This window comes from Ochotona princeps, chromosome 17, assembly GCF_030435755.1.
Source record: "Ochotona princeps isolate mOchPri1 chromosome 17, mOchPri1.hap1, whole genome shotgun sequence".
In the NCBI taxonomy this organism is placed as follows: domain Eukaryota; kingdom Metazoa; phylum Chordata; class Mammalia; order Lagomorpha; family Ochotonidae; genus Ochotona; species Ochotona princeps.
In genome coordinates, this window is record NC_080848.1 from 19,188,443 (window position 1) to 19,205,621 (window position 17,179).

Genomic DNA, 17,179 nt, shown 5'->3' on the forward strand with positions numbered 1-17,179 from the left:
GTCCTGGCAGGCCAGCGCAGTCCATCAGCTGGAGCTGTGTCGTTGAAACCCTGAGCTGAGTGTGTGATCTGGGTCTGAACTACCTGAATGGCCTCCAGCAGGCACAGACCACACACTAACTAGAATTCCTACCATGCAGACTGTCAGAAAAGGTGTTTGAGGGTTCTCAAATATTTGTTGCTTCTCTCTCCTTTTCCTTCTCTGTCCAGATGAGGATGAGACAAGGTGCAGAAGCACTGTCCGCCTGCTTCCTTCCTTTCTACATCCTTTGTCCTTTTACCTGTTAAATAACTTTAGCACTTGAGCACCAAAACAGACCCCAAAAAGCTATTCCAGTATCTGGGATCCTTTCAGTTACAACAAAAAACACATATTTCTTAAATGCCAAGATTGTATATAAGCTGTTCATGTGGGACTTTGACCAACAGAAGTCTTCTGGTCCTGCAGAATGATTTCCTGGAAATTGGATGTAGTGAGGAAAGAGCAATTAGCTAAGCTGTCCGCCATCGTGCTATGTTTCTCTTGACTGGTTGTATCATGGCATCACTTGGCACCTGTTTTAAGAAGTTTCTGTCTCCTTGTGCCCGCTGTGTGTGAAATGTTACCACAGATATGGCAGTGTTCTCCAGAACAGCACTGAGAACTTGGGGCATTGCGGAGGGTCTTCATTACCAAGGAATATGATGATTGTTTTGGGGAGGGTCTACCCAACTTCATATAGCAGTACAAAAGGTAGAGTACAGATGTTTGGCTTTAGATGGCCTGGATATTTTCTTCCTTTTCTGGATAAGTCTTCAGTTTTACTGTTGGTTTGTTTTAAAGAAAGCAAAAAGGAGACAGAATTGCAATGGTCAGGGCTAGGCCATGTTAAAGCCAGGAGCTTCATCTTGGTATCTCATTTTAGCAGCTGGATTGAAAATGGAGCAGCCAGGATGTGAACCAGTACCCATATATGCAGGTGGATGCATTACCTACTTCACCATAAGCCCTTTGTTTTGTAGTTGCTACTTTGTTTTTCTTATTGTTAAATTTTTATTTTGAATTTTTGGATTTTATGGTATAAGTTCATAGAGACTAGGATTTCAGTCCCCCCTCCCCAGCCAAAAACCATCCCCCCCCAAACTGATTTTCTCCATGTTGCTACAATAGTCCTTCATAAGGAGTCATGATTCCATCAGTCTGGTTTTTTTTTTTTTTTTTTAAAGATTTACTTATTTTCATTACTAAGTCAGATATACAGAGAGGAGGAGAGACAGAGAGGAAGATCCTCCGTCCAATGATTCACTCCCCAAGTGAGCCGCAGCGGCCGGTGCTGCACCAATCCAAAGCCAGGAGCCAGGAGCCTCTTCCAGGTCTCCCACACGGGTGCAGGGTCCCAAAGCATTGGGCTGTCCCCGACTGCTTTCCCAGGCCACAAGCAGGGAGCTGGATGGGAAGTGGAGCTGCCGGGATTAGAACTGGCGCCCCTATGGGATCCTGGTTCATTCAAGGCGAGGACTTTAGCTGCTAGGCCATGCCGCCAAGCCCCAGTCTGTTATTTAAATGTGCCTGACATTATTGGTACAGACAATGTGGGACAGTCCGGCATCTCATTGTCTGCACATTTCCAACAGTTTCATTGGGAGTGCTACATTATTTTTTAGTTTGTTTATTTGGAAGAGGGGAGATAGAGATTTTCCATTGCTGCTGGTTCACTCCCAAGATGGCTGGAGATGGCTAAAGCCTATAGCCAAAAGCTGCATCTTAATTCTTGTGTTATGTTTTTAAGGTTTGTGTGTTTTACTCGAGTTATATGGCAGGATGGGTGAAACAGAAAAGTGCTCCATTTTCTGGTTCACTCCCCAAATGAACACAATAGCCAGAGCTGGGCTGGCATGAGGAGCTTCTTCTGGGTCTCCCACATGTGTGCAGCAGTCCCAAGTCCTTGGGCCATTCTCGCTACCTTTCCAGACTAATTCCTGGGAGCTGATCAACAGTGGAGCAGCTGGGACTTGAACTGGCATTCATGGGATGTTGGTGCTTGCAGATGGCAGGTTAGCTTGTTGAGCTACCTCTCTGACCCCCAAATATAGCAGGTGTAATAGCACCCCAAAGCTCTAAAAATCATCTTTCCAGTCATTGACTTCCTTTCTTTCGGTTTTATTTGAAAAGAGTGACAAAGGGAGGGAGGGGTCTTTCCTTTGTTGGTTCACTCCCTAAATAGCCTAAAAAGTCAACTGGGCCAGGCTGAAAATAGGAAGTCACTTGCGTCACCATCTCCTGCATTTCTGGGTACCTTTACAGGAAGTTTAATGAACATGGAGTGTTTGGGCTTGAAGAGTATGGATTTTCCAGTGGCAGCTTGACTTGCACCACAAAACCACTTGTGTGTATGTATGAGGTTGAGCTTTGCTGCATGTAGGCAGTTAGTTTCTCATTGTTCTGTGTGGTACTAGGTAGAAATATTCATCTACTTATTTGTTCCCCCAAATAGTTGCAATGGCCAAGGGTTCTGCCAAGCCAAAGGAGGACTTCAAACCTGGATTAGTTTGGCCATCTCCCACTGTGGTTAACAGGAACAGGGAACTGGATCCGAAATGATGCAACTGAGACACAGGCGATACTGCCCGTAGCCGCCTAATGTGGTGCACCACAGCACCAACCCTTACACACTAAGCTTAAGTTGGAGTAGTGAAGACTTTTTGCATTAAAATATTCTTATTGGGCCTGGCGGCGTGGCCTAGCGGCTAAAGTCCTCACCTTGAACGCCCCGGGATCCCATATGGGCGCCAGTTCTAATCCCAGCAGCTCCACTTCCCATCCAGCTCCCTGCTTGTGGCCTGGGAAAGCAGTTGAGGACGGCCCAAAAGCCTTGGGTTCCTGCACCGGCGTGGGAGACCTGGAGGAGGTTCCTGGCTCCTGGCTTCAGATCGGCACAGCACCGGCCGTTGCGGCTACTTGGGGAGTGAATCATCGAATGGAAGATCTTCCTCTCTGTCTCTCCTCCTCTATGTATATCCACCTTTCCAATAAAAAAAAATATATATTTTAAAAAACAATTCTTACTGCCGTGTCCTTTCACCAGGATGAAAATGATGATGATGATGACTGGAACCCCTGCAAAGCAGCAGGGGTGTGCCTCATGCTCCTCGCTACGTGCTGTGAAGATGACATTGTCCCACATGTTCTCCCTTTCATCAAAGAACACATCAAGAACCCGGACTGGCGATACCGGGACGCAGCAGTGATGGCTTTTGGTTGTATCTTAGAAGGACCTGAGCCCAATCAGCTCAAACCACTGGTTATACAGGTGAGTCTGGGAGAAGGTTGGAGTAAAAGTTGAAGTAGGATTTTTTTTTTTTTTTAATGACAAGTCCTATGACCCAGGAACTTGGAAAAATATAGAAAAGACCAAAGGATTCCCCTTACTTGTCTGTCTTTGCAACTTTGTTCTGTGTGCACCACAGGATGGAGGTTTTTGGGTTTTTTGTTTGTTTGTTTTGTTGTTAGGATGGAGATCTTAACTGTGAAGATCATTTTGTAACTAGTGTTGTATCCTGGATATTGCTTCAAAAACTGACGATTAGATTATTGTTTCATTCTTTGGACATTTGTGTAATAAGGGTATACTTACTGGAAATTTGAGGGTGGTGCATATACAGCATGGTTCTTTGGAATGTGGCAGATGTGTCCTGATGCTGTGATCTGCCTGCAGCCTGCTGGCAATGTCTGCCCCACAGTAGAACTGGGACTTGGTGAAGGCAATGGAGTTTCTTTTTCATAATTTACCTTTATTAGTTTGATCGATATTTCCAGCAGGTGTTTTTCATTTACAAGAGACTCTCACTGATACTTTTAATTAAAGGCATTCATCAGTATTTCTTCTTTTGAGGTAGCAGTTCCCACGATTTCTTTCTTTCTTTTTTGTTTGTGGGACAGAGGGGCACTGAGCTCCCATCCACTGGTTCAACCCCCAAAATGTCTGCAACATGCAGGCCTGGGCCGGGGGGAGCGAGGCACTGAGAACCCGGTGTAGGTGCAGCATGTCCGTGGCAGGGCCCATAATTTGTAATAACAGGAACTGGAATTGGGAGCAAAATCTGGCAACCCAGCGTGGAATCTGGGCATCAGTTACTGGGGCTAATTTTTGCCCTTGCCGTTTATTTAAAACTGGTGAGTTTTGTTTGTTTTAAAAGAGTTATTAATTTGAAAAACAGAGCTAAACGGTGGGAGAGAAAAGGAAATAATTTCTTTCTGCTGGTTCACTCCCCAAGGGCAGGCCATAATGGCTGGGGATGGGCCAGGCCAAAGTGAGCAGTCTAGAATGCTGACACCGTGGGTATAGTTGCCCAAGGATTTGGGCCATTTTCCACTGACTTTCCAGCCACATTAGCAGGGAGATGGGTGCCTGTAAGGAATGCTGCCAGTGTATGCTGTGGCAGCTTAGCTAGCTACACAACAATGGCCCTGACTTACCTGTTTGAGAAGCAGGATGGATTTTAATCTTTGTTTTGTTTTGCCAATGACCGTTTTGTATTTGTGTAGGCTATGCCCACCTTAATAGAATTAATGAAAGACCCCAGTGTAGTGGTTCGAGATACGACTGCATGGACTGTGGGCAGAATCTGTGAACTGCTCCCTGAAGCTGCCATCAATGATGTTTACCTGGCTCCTCTGCTGCAGTGTCTGATAGAGGGCCTCAGTGCTGAACCCAGAGTGGCTTCAAATGTGTGCTGGGTAAGTGGTCTCTTTTTTTCTTTTGCTGGTAAGAGAAAAGGAGTTTGCCTGAGCCAATGCAGGAAAGTAGGAGGTGTGGGGGAGAAATGAATCCACCTCACTGGAGGGCCTTTTTTTTTTTTTTTTCATAGCACCTCCTTTCTGATTCCCTCAAAGTGCGGGGGAGATGCCAACTGCAGGAGCCAATGGGAGCTGTTGACTCATGGTGACTGGGTCCCCAGTGACCTACAACAGTCATGTAACCCAGCAGAGAAGCTTGGGAGAGTTGATTTTCTGTCTTGAGTTGCTTAGGGACAAATTTTGATTAAGGTGGAGAGTTGCTTGTTACAAGAAGCACTATTACTGAAAAGGGAGCCCGGAGGGAAGAGGGTTAAGTGGCCTAAATACTGAGTCAGTGTAGGCTGTGTGTACTGTGTTGGGACTTCGGGGGAATGGCAGAGGAAGTGCTGATAAGAGGAGTGGGGCAGGAAGTGTTTGTGCAGATGCAAAGTGCACAGGTGAAAAGGCCGCCAGTGAAGGCCTCCTGCTTAGAGATGACCCACACAGACCACAAATACCGAATGTGGTTCAAGACTTATAATTTCAGGACTTACATAATGGTTCCATTGGCTAGTCCTCCCACCTTCAAGCACTGGGATCCCATATGGGTGCTGATTCATGTCCCAGTTGCTTCACTTCCCATCCAGCTCCCCATTTGTAGGCTGGGAAGGCAGTAGAGGATGGCCCAAAGCCTTGGGACCCTGCACCTGCATTGTAGACCCGCAGGAAGCTCCTGGCTTTGGATTAGCTCAGCTCTGGCTGTTGCAGTCACTTGGGGAGTGAACCAGCAGATGGAAGATCCACCCTCCAACTGCCACAGTGGCTGGGCCAAGCCAAAGAGAGGAGCCTGTGACTCCTATCTGGTTATTAAGAGCTCAAGCACTTCTGCTTTTTTAGGCACATTAGCACGGAGCTAGATTAGAGTGGAGTGTACATGTGAGATGCTGACAGTGTAAACAGCTAACTCACTGTGTCACAGTGCTCGCCCCTGAATATTTCATTTTAAAGGTAACATTAATGTTATCTTGAGATCATGACAGAAAAGATTGGAAGTTCACTAGGATTTATTCATTCTGAAGTCAGTTTAAAACCCTACCCAAAGATGCTTTAAGGAAAAAAGAGGTAATATTGGGTTGGGTTTTTTTTTTTTTTTTTTTAAGATTTATTCAGTTTATTACAAAGTCAGATATACAGAGAGGAGGAGAGACAGAGAGGAAGATCTTCCGTCCGATGGTTCACTCCCCAAGTGAGCCGCAACGGCTGGTGCGCGCTGATCCGAAGCCAGGAACCAGGAACCTCTTCCAGGTCTCCCACGCCGGTGCAGGGTCCCAAAGCATTGGGCCGTCCTCGACTGCTTTCCCAGGCCACAAGCAGGGAGCTGGATGGAAAGTGGAGCTGCCGGGATTAGAATCAGCGCCCATATGGGATCCCGGGGCGTTCAAGGCGAGGACTTTAGCTGCTAGGCCACGCCGCCGGGCCCCAGGGTTGGGTTTTGTTTTAAGATTTATTAATTATTTATTTGAAAGTGGTAACAGTAGGAAAGATACATGCATCTGCTTTGTCACTCTGGCTAGCCAAAGTGTCCAGGGCTTGAGCAGGCTGAAGCAGTAAGCGTCATCCGATCTCCCCTGTAGGTTATCCTCCACAGCTTTTCTCTGCATACTAGCAGGAAGCTGTAACTCGAGCTCCTGAGCTCCTGACTATATGGAGTGCCGGTGTTCCCAGTGGTGGCTTTACCTGCTGCTCCACAATGTTAGTCCCTAGACTGAGGGTTTGCTTCACAAGTAATATGAGACTTTTGTGTTGCAGGCCTTCTCCAGTTTGGCTGAAGCTGCCTATGAGGCTGCAGATGTAGCTGATGACCAAGAGGAACCAGCCACCTATTGCTTATCGTCTTCATTTGAACTCATTGTTCAAAAACTCCTGGAGACCACAGACAGGTAACCTCCCCCATACAGAAAGTTATAGTTCCATGGTACCAACCTACTGTTGTGGGGGATAAGTAGCCTAATCGTGAAAGCATAAGGAGACAGGTGAGGACATCATGTGCTCTAAAGGAATCAATGTGTCCTCCATTAGATGATTTGCTTACAACAGTGGGGAGTAGCCAGCATGTGGCCATCTAAATTCCATGAAGTGATTTGGTCTGGTCCTGCCAAAGCAACCCCAGCTAGGCCTAAAGTTAAACAAGTCTATAGTAAGTTTGTTTGTAAGTTGGTAATTTTGTAAGGCCCAAAAATGATGGTACAAATGTGCAGTGCCCTTGGCAGTTGGCTTAAATAGAGATTGGGGATGTGCATTTTAGCCTACAGTGAAGATGCTGTGCTCTGTGTCAGAGTGCCTGGGTTTGATGCAAGGCTGTAGCTCCTGGCTACAGCTTCCTGCTAATGCCGGCCCTGGATGTAGAAGTAGTTGAGTCCTTGCGTCTACATAGAAGACCCAGATTGAGTTCCCATCTCCATATCACATCAAGTTTTTATCTGACTAGTTAGAGGACAGCCCCCACTTTGCATTCACCAAGAGAGGTCATGTACAACCTTCAGCAAGGAGATGGGGAAGAACTTAGTTAAGCTTGGAAGAGTTTATGCTTAGTCCCTTCCTAATAGTTTACTTTAGTTCACAAAACACAAAGATTAAAGGTTATCTCTAAATGCTTGACACTCTTTCATAATTCCACTACATTTGGACACAGAGAGAAAAAAAAATTGAAACATTGTCCCAACCACTTTTCCATACCTGACCTCTCCCACCCTAATCAGGGGCCCTCATGGGTGTGTATCCCTCTCAATTATCTAAACAATACTAAAGGAAATATAATTTTTAAAAAATTAAAAACCTGGACCTCATCTTGCCTAGTCCTGGTTTACATTTGAGTATGAATCAAAAACAGACTATTCCTACCTTGGAATTGTTCTTTTTACAATTACAACCTGGAGATCTTTTTTCGAGCTTCCTTTATGGAGTAATTGATGTAGCTAAATTATTTCACTTTGCAGTACTGACAGTTGTTGTCAGGAGCATTTGATTAGCATCAGAACTAGTAACACTCACTGAGTTTGATCGTCATACCGAATTATTAACTGTCTTTAATGATATTGTGAGAACAGCTTGGACTGATAACAGAACAACCATTGATGAAAACCCTTTGGGAAGTTGGGTTCTTAGATGTTGTTGCCACATCCAAACCAAGTCTTATCCTGTCAGGTTTTGAATTCCTGGCTTTGGCCAGTGTGTGTATTACCTTTTCGCCTCTCTGTCCTTTCTTGGTTGGTTGTGGCTTAAAGACTTTACACTGCATTTCTTGTAGACCTGATGGCCACCAGAACAACCTGAGGAGTTCTGCCTATGAATCTCTCATGGAAATCGTGAAGAACAGTGCCAAGGATTGCTACCCTGCAGTTCAGAAGACCACTTTGGTCATCATGGAACGGCTACAGCAGGTGCTTCAGATGGAGGTGAGTCAGCACTTGTGGCTGTTGGTGCGAGGGGCAGTGCCTTGGACACAGTTCTGTGGTCAAGAATGGCGCTTGTTTTCTTGGATGTCGTGCTTGTACAAAACATGTTATGGTCTTACAGAACTGGTTTACTCCTGCACTACACTGTGTGTGTGTTGCTTTGCTTTTCTTTCCTGTATTAGTGAAGCTGACCTAAACAGGGTCAGGAACACTAACAAAAGTTTCTGTTTAGACCATGTTTTCTTTTTTCCAATAGTCACACATCCAGAGCACATCAGACAGGATCCAGTTCAACGACCTTCAGTCTCTGCTCTGCGCCACACTGCAGGTATGCCGGTGCTTCAGCGCTCCTCGGCAGCACCAGGGAAGAGGCTCCTGATGTTGAACACAGAAAGCTCTGCATTTGCAGGCATTGCTAATCAGAAGAAGCTGTTCTCAGGAGTAATTTCCTGTCTGTCCAGCAAGATCCAGCTTGTTTGCATAATAGGATTACTTAGTGTGTGATGGTTTCTTCTGGCTCCATAGTTAGTGTATATTGACAACTTGTAGTCTTCATTGTTAGGTTGTACAAACCTGGCTCAGTTAGATTTGATTCCCAGTTGTGGTAGCTTAGATAAAAATAAGTTCTTGAGGGTTGTTGTGTTTGTTTGTTTGGTGGTTTGTTTGTTTGTTTGTTTTGAAAGTAAGATTTACAAAGAGAAAGCTCTTTTGTCTACTGGTTTACTCCCCCAAGTGGCTGCAATGGCTGGTGCTGAGCCAATCTGAAGCTGGGAGCTTCTTCCTGGTCTCATGCGGGTACAGAATCCCAAGGCATTGGGCCATCCTCTACTGCTTTTCCAGGCCACAAGTAGGGAGCTGGATAAAAAGCAGGGCTGCCAGGACATGAACCGGCACCAGTATGGGATCCAGGCACGTGCAAGGCGAGGACCCCAGCTGCTAGGCTACCATGCTGGGCCCCATCTTTTTTATTTTATTTCTTGAGGTGTGTTTAGTAACTGGGTTTTTTTCATCGGAGAACATGTAGAATAGATTGGTTCTGAGGCACACAAGAGAGCACCAGGGAGGAGAGTGACTTGTGTGGCTTGGGAGAAGTCAGTCTGGCTTCATTTTATCAATGCTGTTTGTTGACAGTTGTTTAAAGGGTTTGGGATATAAGAAGAACTAATTATAATATTCTTTAGAACTGAAGTGACTTCAGTGTTATTCCAATAAGCCATAGTTAGAGACCGGCTGTTCCAACTCCTTGCTGATGCACCTGAGACAGTAATGGAAGGTGGCTACCTGGGGAGTGAATGAGTAGGTAGAAGATCTCTATAATAACTCTGCATTTCAAAAAAAAAAAACCAGACTCTGGGATGCCAGATGAGTGTATTGTCTGTGATTTGCACTGTCCAACTTCTTAAGTCAAAGTATGTATTTGGCCTTCTAAAAATATGTTATAAAAGGAAAAGGTAAAATGTTCTTGTTGGAGGGTTTGGAATTAACAGATCATAATTCTTACTCATTTCACAGAATGTTCTCCGAAAAGTACAGCATCAGGATGCTCTGCAGATCTCTGACGTGGTCATGGCCTCCTTGTTGAGGATGTTCCAAAGCACAGCTGGGTCAGGGGGCGTACAAGAAGATGCCCTGATGGCAGTTAGCACGCTGGTTGAAGGTCAGTGGGCAGTGACTGGGCAGGACTGTCTGAAGAATGTCAGCATTTTAATGGCCTTGGAGAATTTCTGATTGCAGAAAGTGTAGATCTCTGGGCTCATGATTCGATTAAAGATAAGTATAAATTTGGAGCATTACTTTGCCATTCTCAAAAGTAAACGTAGAGTCAGTTTGCAACTAATATTTACTGGATAAAATGTGAATTAACACTCTGAAGTTCATCAGATCCCTTCTGCCCTTGAAGTCAGCTTGCTTTGACGCGTGCTATTGAAACCTAGAACAGTTCCTCGGGGGTTACCAGCAAGTATGTATCCAAGTCCATTACTGAGGACTACCATCCTGAGGCTCATACCTTCTCAAAGCCTGCAGAGCCCGAGTCTCTCGGAACTGGCAGAATGGGACTGCCCTGCACGGGCAAGGAGGTGAATTTGACTCCTGTAATGGCCGGCTTGGGTCTGAAGCTGAGTGTCACTGGTCTGGGCTGTGGCTTGTAGAGTCCTTGAGGCGACTGCCTGGGAGCCTGGGCTCCAAAGGGGCTGGACAAGAGACAGTATTTCTGACTCATCCAACCCACGGTTAACGTTGCTTGAGGGGCCTGCCGCTTCCTTATCTTGGCCAGCGGTGAAGTCACATTCTGTGGAGCATTGGCATTATCTCCATGGTCTGAGAGTTGGGCCTTTTCTGCACCTGTAACCTTGGCCTGTGCAAGACCACTGTCTTCATGGTGGACTCGGTGATTGCCTCCTGCTTGGTTTACTGATGTGGGCAGCGAGCACACTGTGAGAGAGCTAGGAGAGTCATTTTTACCTACCTTTGCTGTCCTGTGATGCTTTCCTCTGCTAACCATTTGTTTCATTACAGTGTTGGGTGGTGAATTTCTCAAGTACATGGAGGCCTTTAAACCATTCCTGGGCATTGGATTGAAAAATTATGCTGAATACCAGGTAGGATGTGCTTTTGGCATTGACCGCGGTGTCACTGTGGATCGAGTGCAGCCGACTGTAACCACTGTGATTTCCCTGGCACTGTTCCAAAAAGTCAAACTTCTTTATTTGTTGCTGGTGTGCCTGAACCAGGAGTGGTTGAAAAGCCATGTTGGCTATACCATATAAGGAGCACAAGAATGAGTGTTTGCCCAGAGGGTACTAGTTTAAGTGCAACACCAGAATTACCCGATCAGCTCAACTGTGAAGAAAAAAGCCAGGTGGTTCTGCCAGCACTGTCCCTGGTGAATAGTTTCTGACTCGGCAGTATCTAGAAGATCCCTAGTCTTCTGCCATGCTGCCTTTAAAATTAATCTCGGCAAAGGGCGAATTGTTAATTAACAGTGATAAAGGACCAGTGGATAGGTAAAACTGATGTCTTGCCCATGCAGGCAGCTTTCTCTGGTTGATTGCAGGTCTGTTTGGCAGCTGTGGGCTTAGTGGGAGACTTGTGCCGCGCTCTGCAGTCCAACATCTTGCCTTTCTGCGATGAGGTGATGCAGCTCTTGCTGGAGAACTTGGGGGTGAGTGACCACACATGCACTGAGCAGCCAGCCTTTCGAATCACAGAACTTCGGCTATAGGCTTAAGGAAGGGAGTTAATCATTTTCACAGATGATTCCAAAGAAGTGTTATAACATCAGTTACCGGAATGCATGCTTTACTGTAAAGTACAAGAGAAGTAGATTCATAATCTCACTATTCTGAGATTAACTGCAGCTAATTTTTGACAGGCATCCAAATAAAAATTAGTAGTCATTTATTATAAATAGACATTTTGTGAATCTTTAGGACCCCCTCCCCTCCAGGGGCGGGGAAATTTGACCTCATTACTTTTCTTCCTCTTCCCCTGGTTAGAATGAGAATGTCCATAGATCGGTGAAGCCGCAGATTCTGTCAGTGTTTGGTGACATTGCCCTTGCTCTTGGTGGGGAGTTTAAAAAGTACTTAGAAGTTGTACTGAACACACTTCAGCAGGCCTCCCAAGCCCAGGTGGACAAGGTAAGTGAGCATGAATCAATCCTGTTCATCTTTAATTCCAACTCCATCTGTTGGCCAACAGCCACAGCTGATCCGTTTGATGGGGGCATTCTGTTCTTTGTGTCTTACAGTCAGATTATGACATGGTGGATTATCTAAATGAACTAAGGGAGAGCTGCTTGGAGGCCTATACCGGAATCGTCCAAGGATTGAAGGGAGATCAGGAGAACGTACACCGTTGAGTATCTGACCTAGTTCCTTCGTCCCCACATGGGCTCCTGTAGGAAGGAGGTGGGAGGAGTGCAGTGTTGGTGAAGACAGCCTCCCTGAGAGGCTTTGGGGTGCATTCTTCTTTCCGCTGGGCTGCTTTGTCTTGCATTGATTGAGAATTACAGGGAAGGTGATCCAGCAAGACAGTTGGCAAAAGCTGGAGCAGAGGAGCTGCTTATTCTCACAACCAGCTGTATTTGCTTATAGGAGGAAAAGAGGTGGTCTTCTGTTGAGTTTGTCTTTATCCAAGACAGAGTGGTATAGTATCACTACGTGCAGCCAGCTGGTTCTCCAGCCAGATCCTTGAGGCCAAGGGTAGAAGAGGCAGACATTCTGGAAAGGAGGGGAGTCCTGCCGACTGTGTGGCAACTTCATGATCTTTTCTTTCTTTTATAGCTGATGTAATGCTGGTCCAGCCCAGGGTAGAGTTTATTCTGTCTTTCATTGACCACATTGCTGGAGATGAGGATCATACGGATGGAGTAGTAGCCTGTGCTGCTGGATTGATAGGGTAAGTGGCACCCTGCTGCCAGTGGCTGGGAGGTGAGTGCAGCAGAAATTTTGAGAACAGAGTAAATGCAAACACCCACTTCTTTGCCACAGGGGAGATGCCTGTTTATTTTATAGAGTCCAGAGGGTCCTATTTTGAGTGCCCACACGTTCATTCTAGGCCCTCCACATCTCTGCCATTTCTCCTCATTTATCTCTGATTCTGGGCGACTGGTTGCCTCTGTGTAGGCTTCTCTTCTGAGCTTATGAGACATGGGTCTCAAGCTCAAACGCTTGCATTCAAGGGCAAATATTGGGCTTCTCAGCTCTATGATTCCCAGGGAACTGGCCTTTAGCCCAGTGTTTGGGATATCTGCCTGCCAGCACAGACCTTGGAAGACAACAGACATGGCTCGTGTCTTTGGGTTCCTGCCACATGTAGGGAACCTGCGCTGAACCAACTGGTAGCTGTGGTTCGAGACATTGTGTTTCAGGAGTGAAGCAGTGAAAGTAAAACTACTCAGTAATCACCCACAGCAGACTTAGCACTGTAGGGGAAAGCCGAAAATATGGTGTCAATAACGGCCAGTGAGCTCAAGCTCAGGTGTGTGTTTTGCACAGGGACTTATGTACAGCGTTTGGGAAGGATGTACTGAAATTGGTAGAAGCTAGGCCAATGATCCATGAACTATTAACTGAAGGACGGAGATCGAAGACTAACAAAGCAAAAACCCTTGCTACCTGGGCAACAAAAGAACTGAGGAAACTGAAGAACCAAGCTTGGTAAGAAAGAACCTGTCTTTGCTGCTGTATCTTTCTTCTTGGGAAGGAGTGGTTTCTCCAGGCTATTGTGCCTGGCAAGGGCTGCTAGGAGTATTCTATTTGCGCTCCTTGCCATGTAGATGTTCTACCAAACTTGACATCCCCAGCCTTGCACTAGCGGAAGAGCAAGGCAGCTTTACTGAGTCCAGTGTTTAATTCCTCATGGAGTTGGAAAACAGAACTTTCTACCCTAATGAAGAAGTCAGTGATGGCATTGCCCCACAGTTCTCTTCAGTCCCTTCCGCATGCCCTCCTCCTCCTGCAGTGTTTTAGACATAGCCAGGCTCTATACAGATGGTATCGAGTCAGTTTTCTGACCCCTGCTTTGAAATACTTTTATTTTATCTCAATTACTCAGCTGTCATATTCCACAGATCTCAGTAAATATTGGCTGCTTTGAGTTTTGCCTGTGCCTTTGATGTAGGGGCTAGAGAAAGGCAGGTAATTGGCACATTGCAAGGAAAGAAGCAGTCAGTCCTTGCAGAGGTGACAGATTGAGTTCCAGCCTAGAAATGTGTAAACTATTGGTGTCAGAGGCTTTTGGTTTTCTGGGTGGGTGTGTTCTCTAGGTTGACCTTTTTTCCTTCTCTTTTTAGATCTGTTACCATTGGGATGATAACCTGAGACCCCCACTGGAAATCTCCAATCTTTTGAAAAACCCGGAAGTGAGGAGTGTGCACGGATGCTGAATGTTTGGGAATGAGAGGATGAGTGAGTGAGGCTTGAAAAACACACCACATTGAAAATCCTGCCACAGCAGCAGCCGCAGCCACCGACAGCAGTGCTGTTAGTGAGCTAAGTAAGCACTGACGTCGTAGAAAACCATAACATCGGCCATCTTGGAAAAGAAACGGATTTACGTGCGTGTGACAACAGAAAACAAGCTGTCTCTTCCCGGGAGAGGCTAGAAGTAGCTTTTCTGTCTGCAGCCAGTACCAAGTGGGTGACTGGTTTGGGAGAGGAGGCGGGGACTGGGTTCAGCTGTGGTGCTGGTTACAAAAGGCAGCCTCGCCTTTGCTACTGAGGAGAAAGACGGAGCCTGGCCCTCGGGCCACCTCCGCTGTACCTTTGCCACGTGGCCCAGTGTGCGTGCCAGCTAGGAGGAGAGTGAGGGCAGGCTTTGTGCAGTCTGAGAATGAGTGTGTGTGAGTGAGGCGGTTCCACATTCTCAACTTTCAAGTCATTGCAGTTTCTTTTTCCCAGAAAACAAGGGGTTAGATGTTGCATTTCATAAAACTAACTGAAATTCTGTCTACTGATGCAGCACAAGAGATGTTTAAAAAAAAAAGGAAAGACGCTCTTTAGGTTTTGTTTTGTTTTGTTTTGATTATTTTAGGGCAAACACTGACGAATGGTCAGAGCTCTTATCCTGGTCTTTTCATCAAGGCGCCTTTCCTAATATGGTTCAACTGTGAATGTAGAAGCGGGGGAGGGTGGGGAGAAGGAAAACTCTGGAGTTAGAGGATATAGAAAAAATAAAAGTACGATTGTTACCAAGAAGGAATACAAGCTTCAAAAAAAACCCACAACCCAAACCAAAATTTAAATGCTCAGAATTGGTAGCACAAAAGTAAAGCTCTCCTGACCCCTACCATGGCAGTCTGAACGCCCCCAGGAAATCGTGCCAAAGAGTTTAAAAAAACAACATACAGTAAGAGTAAACACACACAACAGGAAACTTCAGGTGATGATTTTGGATTGCAAACAAGGATAAATTAATGTTCAAACAATCTGATAAAATGACCGTTTGGAAACTGCTTGGCCTTCTGTTCTTTTATTTGATTGACTACAATGTGGTGTTGATCTCTTGCTGCAAAAAAAGTGCGCATGTGTGTGCGTGTATAAACACACACACAAACTAGAAGTCTTGTGATAAAAGGGCACTCGAAAAAGGTTTTATTTTTCCACTGAAGTTGAAAATTAATAAAATGGTGTCAAACATTCCCCTGGTCACGCGCTTTCATATTTTTAAAAAGTGATGCGCTGTGCTTAACATAAATCAGACTTTACTACCTCCCTTCTACAAGGGAGCAGGGCACCCTAAATCTTAGGATCTTTCAGCAATAAGGAGGGATGTTGAAGAGCTTTGGACCTCTTGGTTTTAATTATTAGCAGTTCTTACATTTTGAATATGCTGCTTTCCAAAAAAAGGGGAGCTTTTTAATTGCTTCCTGATATTTGCATGATTGAAAAACAAAGCCTTCACTCCCACTGTCATTTCCATTCTAGCAAAAAAAAACATGGGCTTATTCTATCTTTCTGTCCCAGCCTTCCATTTGTCAGTGGGATTGGCTCGGTTTTGGCCCATCTGTACGGCAGCATCTCTAATAGCTCTTGTACAGGGTATCAGATATTGTGCCTTTTGGTGCCAGGTTCAAAGTCAAGTGCCGATCTATGAACCAGTGTACAAAAAAAAAAAAAAGCCCAGGTGTTTGAAGGAGAGACACTCCGTTGTGGATAAAGAACTCGAACCAGCTGCTAAGCCCTAGGAAGAAGTGGTATTTGAGGAACAGGATGTTATGTTAACCATTCCTGGTACCAGAGAGGGCGGGTCAGGGCTTAAGGAGGGGGCAGGACTATGTTTGGGAGAACAAAATCTGATCATTCCTCAGTGCTACCCAGTTCTGTCTTGTGGGCTTCTTAGCTAGACAGCAGGAGAATAAAGTACACCAAGAACCATAACGCAAACAAAACCATGCGTGTGTTTTGTCCTGTTTTGTTCCAGGGAAGCCATTGACAAGTGCTGTTAGCATTAACACTTTGTCCCAGAGCCACTCAGTGCTGGAGAGGAAGGAAGTGGGCTGGTTGGTCTTGGTGCCTTGCATATAACTCAGCACTGGTCATGCATTTACTCTTCTTTCCTAGTTATCTTTGCTCTAGTGGGTTTTCCATCGTCTGGGTATTTGTCCTTAATTGTACCACCGAAGGTGACTGGATGCAGAATGATGCATTCGGTCCACTCCGGTCTGGGCCCTCCCCACCCTAGGCTGGGCACATTGCTTTCAGAATGTTGTTACCGTCTGTTTGGGAAGATGTCAGTGCAAATGTGAAGAAAACAGACATCGGACTAGACTTTTGATTTGCCACAGTGGCAGCTGCCTATACCAATTACATTAATTTTGCTTTTCATTTTTCCTAGTTTCCCCTCAGTTCCCTGCCCCTTGTGTTGACATGTTGGGATTTTAGCTGTCAGGCTACTGTAATGCTGCCTTAGGGACTTGTGAAGGGGGGGGTTGCTCACTACAGTGTTCCAACTTGCAGAACTGAGCAGTCTTTTCACTCTAACAGTTTAAGAAGTGTGTTAGTCTGACCTGAAGAGAAACCCAAACTCCATCAGCGTTTGATAGCCTCTTGGTTTTCAAAATGACTGCAGTCTGTACTTGGCATTCAGAATGCCCCCAGCATGCCGGTCTGTGATGGTAGTGAAGACCTGTTACAACACTTGAGCCTCACTTTATTAACCACAGCTGGTACCACCACCTCTCTCTTCTTAAATAAAGTCCGCTTTATTTTTATTTTCAACATTTTGCCAGTTCTTTTTGTTCTCGATGGTGTCACCTCTAGAGAGGTGAACTGAGTGACTTGGAAGGAGGCCGAGTGTGACTGAGGAGTGAGTGTGTGGTGTGCACAGAAGGACATGCATGTGTGTAATGAACCCTGGGCATTAGGGAGGGGCAGATGCCATGTGGAGAGACCTTTCTGTTAGTTGGCTTTGGAACCCAGAGTGGTGAAGGACTGGTCTCGGGTATAGTTGCTGAAGCTTATGAG

General features: G+C 45.7%; 1 protein-coding gene across 1 annotated transcript in view; it reads left to right on the forward strand.

The window, feature by feature from the left end:
• KPNB1 (karyopherin subunit beta 1) overlaps positions 1-16,933 on the forward strand; it is a 29,856-nt gene extending 12,923 nt beyond the window's left edge. Inside the window, exons 10-22 of the mRNA XM_004591119.2 lie at positions 3,065-3,289; positions 4,525-4,716; positions 6,565-6,695; positions 8,063-8,210; positions 8,467-8,538; positions 9,723-9,867; positions 10,728-10,810; positions 11,266-11,373; positions 11,708-11,851; positions 11,962-12,067; positions 12,497-12,611; positions 13,211-13,372; positions 14,008-16,933. Of these exons, the coding sequence (XP_004591176.1) occupies positions 3,065-3,289; positions 4,525-4,716; positions 6,565-6,695; positions 8,063-8,210; positions 8,467-8,538; positions 9,723-9,867; positions 10,728-10,810; positions 11,266-11,373; positions 11,708-11,851; positions 11,962-12,067; positions 12,497-12,611; positions 13,211-13,372; position 14,008 (1,632 nt within the window). The 3' untranslated portion in view covers positions 14,009-16,933. The remainder of the gene's footprint in view (positions 1-3,064; positions 3,290-4,524; positions 4,717-6,564; positions 6,696-8,062; positions 8,211-8,466; positions 8,539-9,722; positions 9,868-10,727; positions 10,811-11,265; positions 11,374-11,707; positions 11,852-11,961; positions 12,068-12,496; positions 12,612-13,210; positions 13,373-14,007) is intronic.
• The last annotated feature ends 246 nt before the right edge of the window (positions 16,934-17,179 follow it).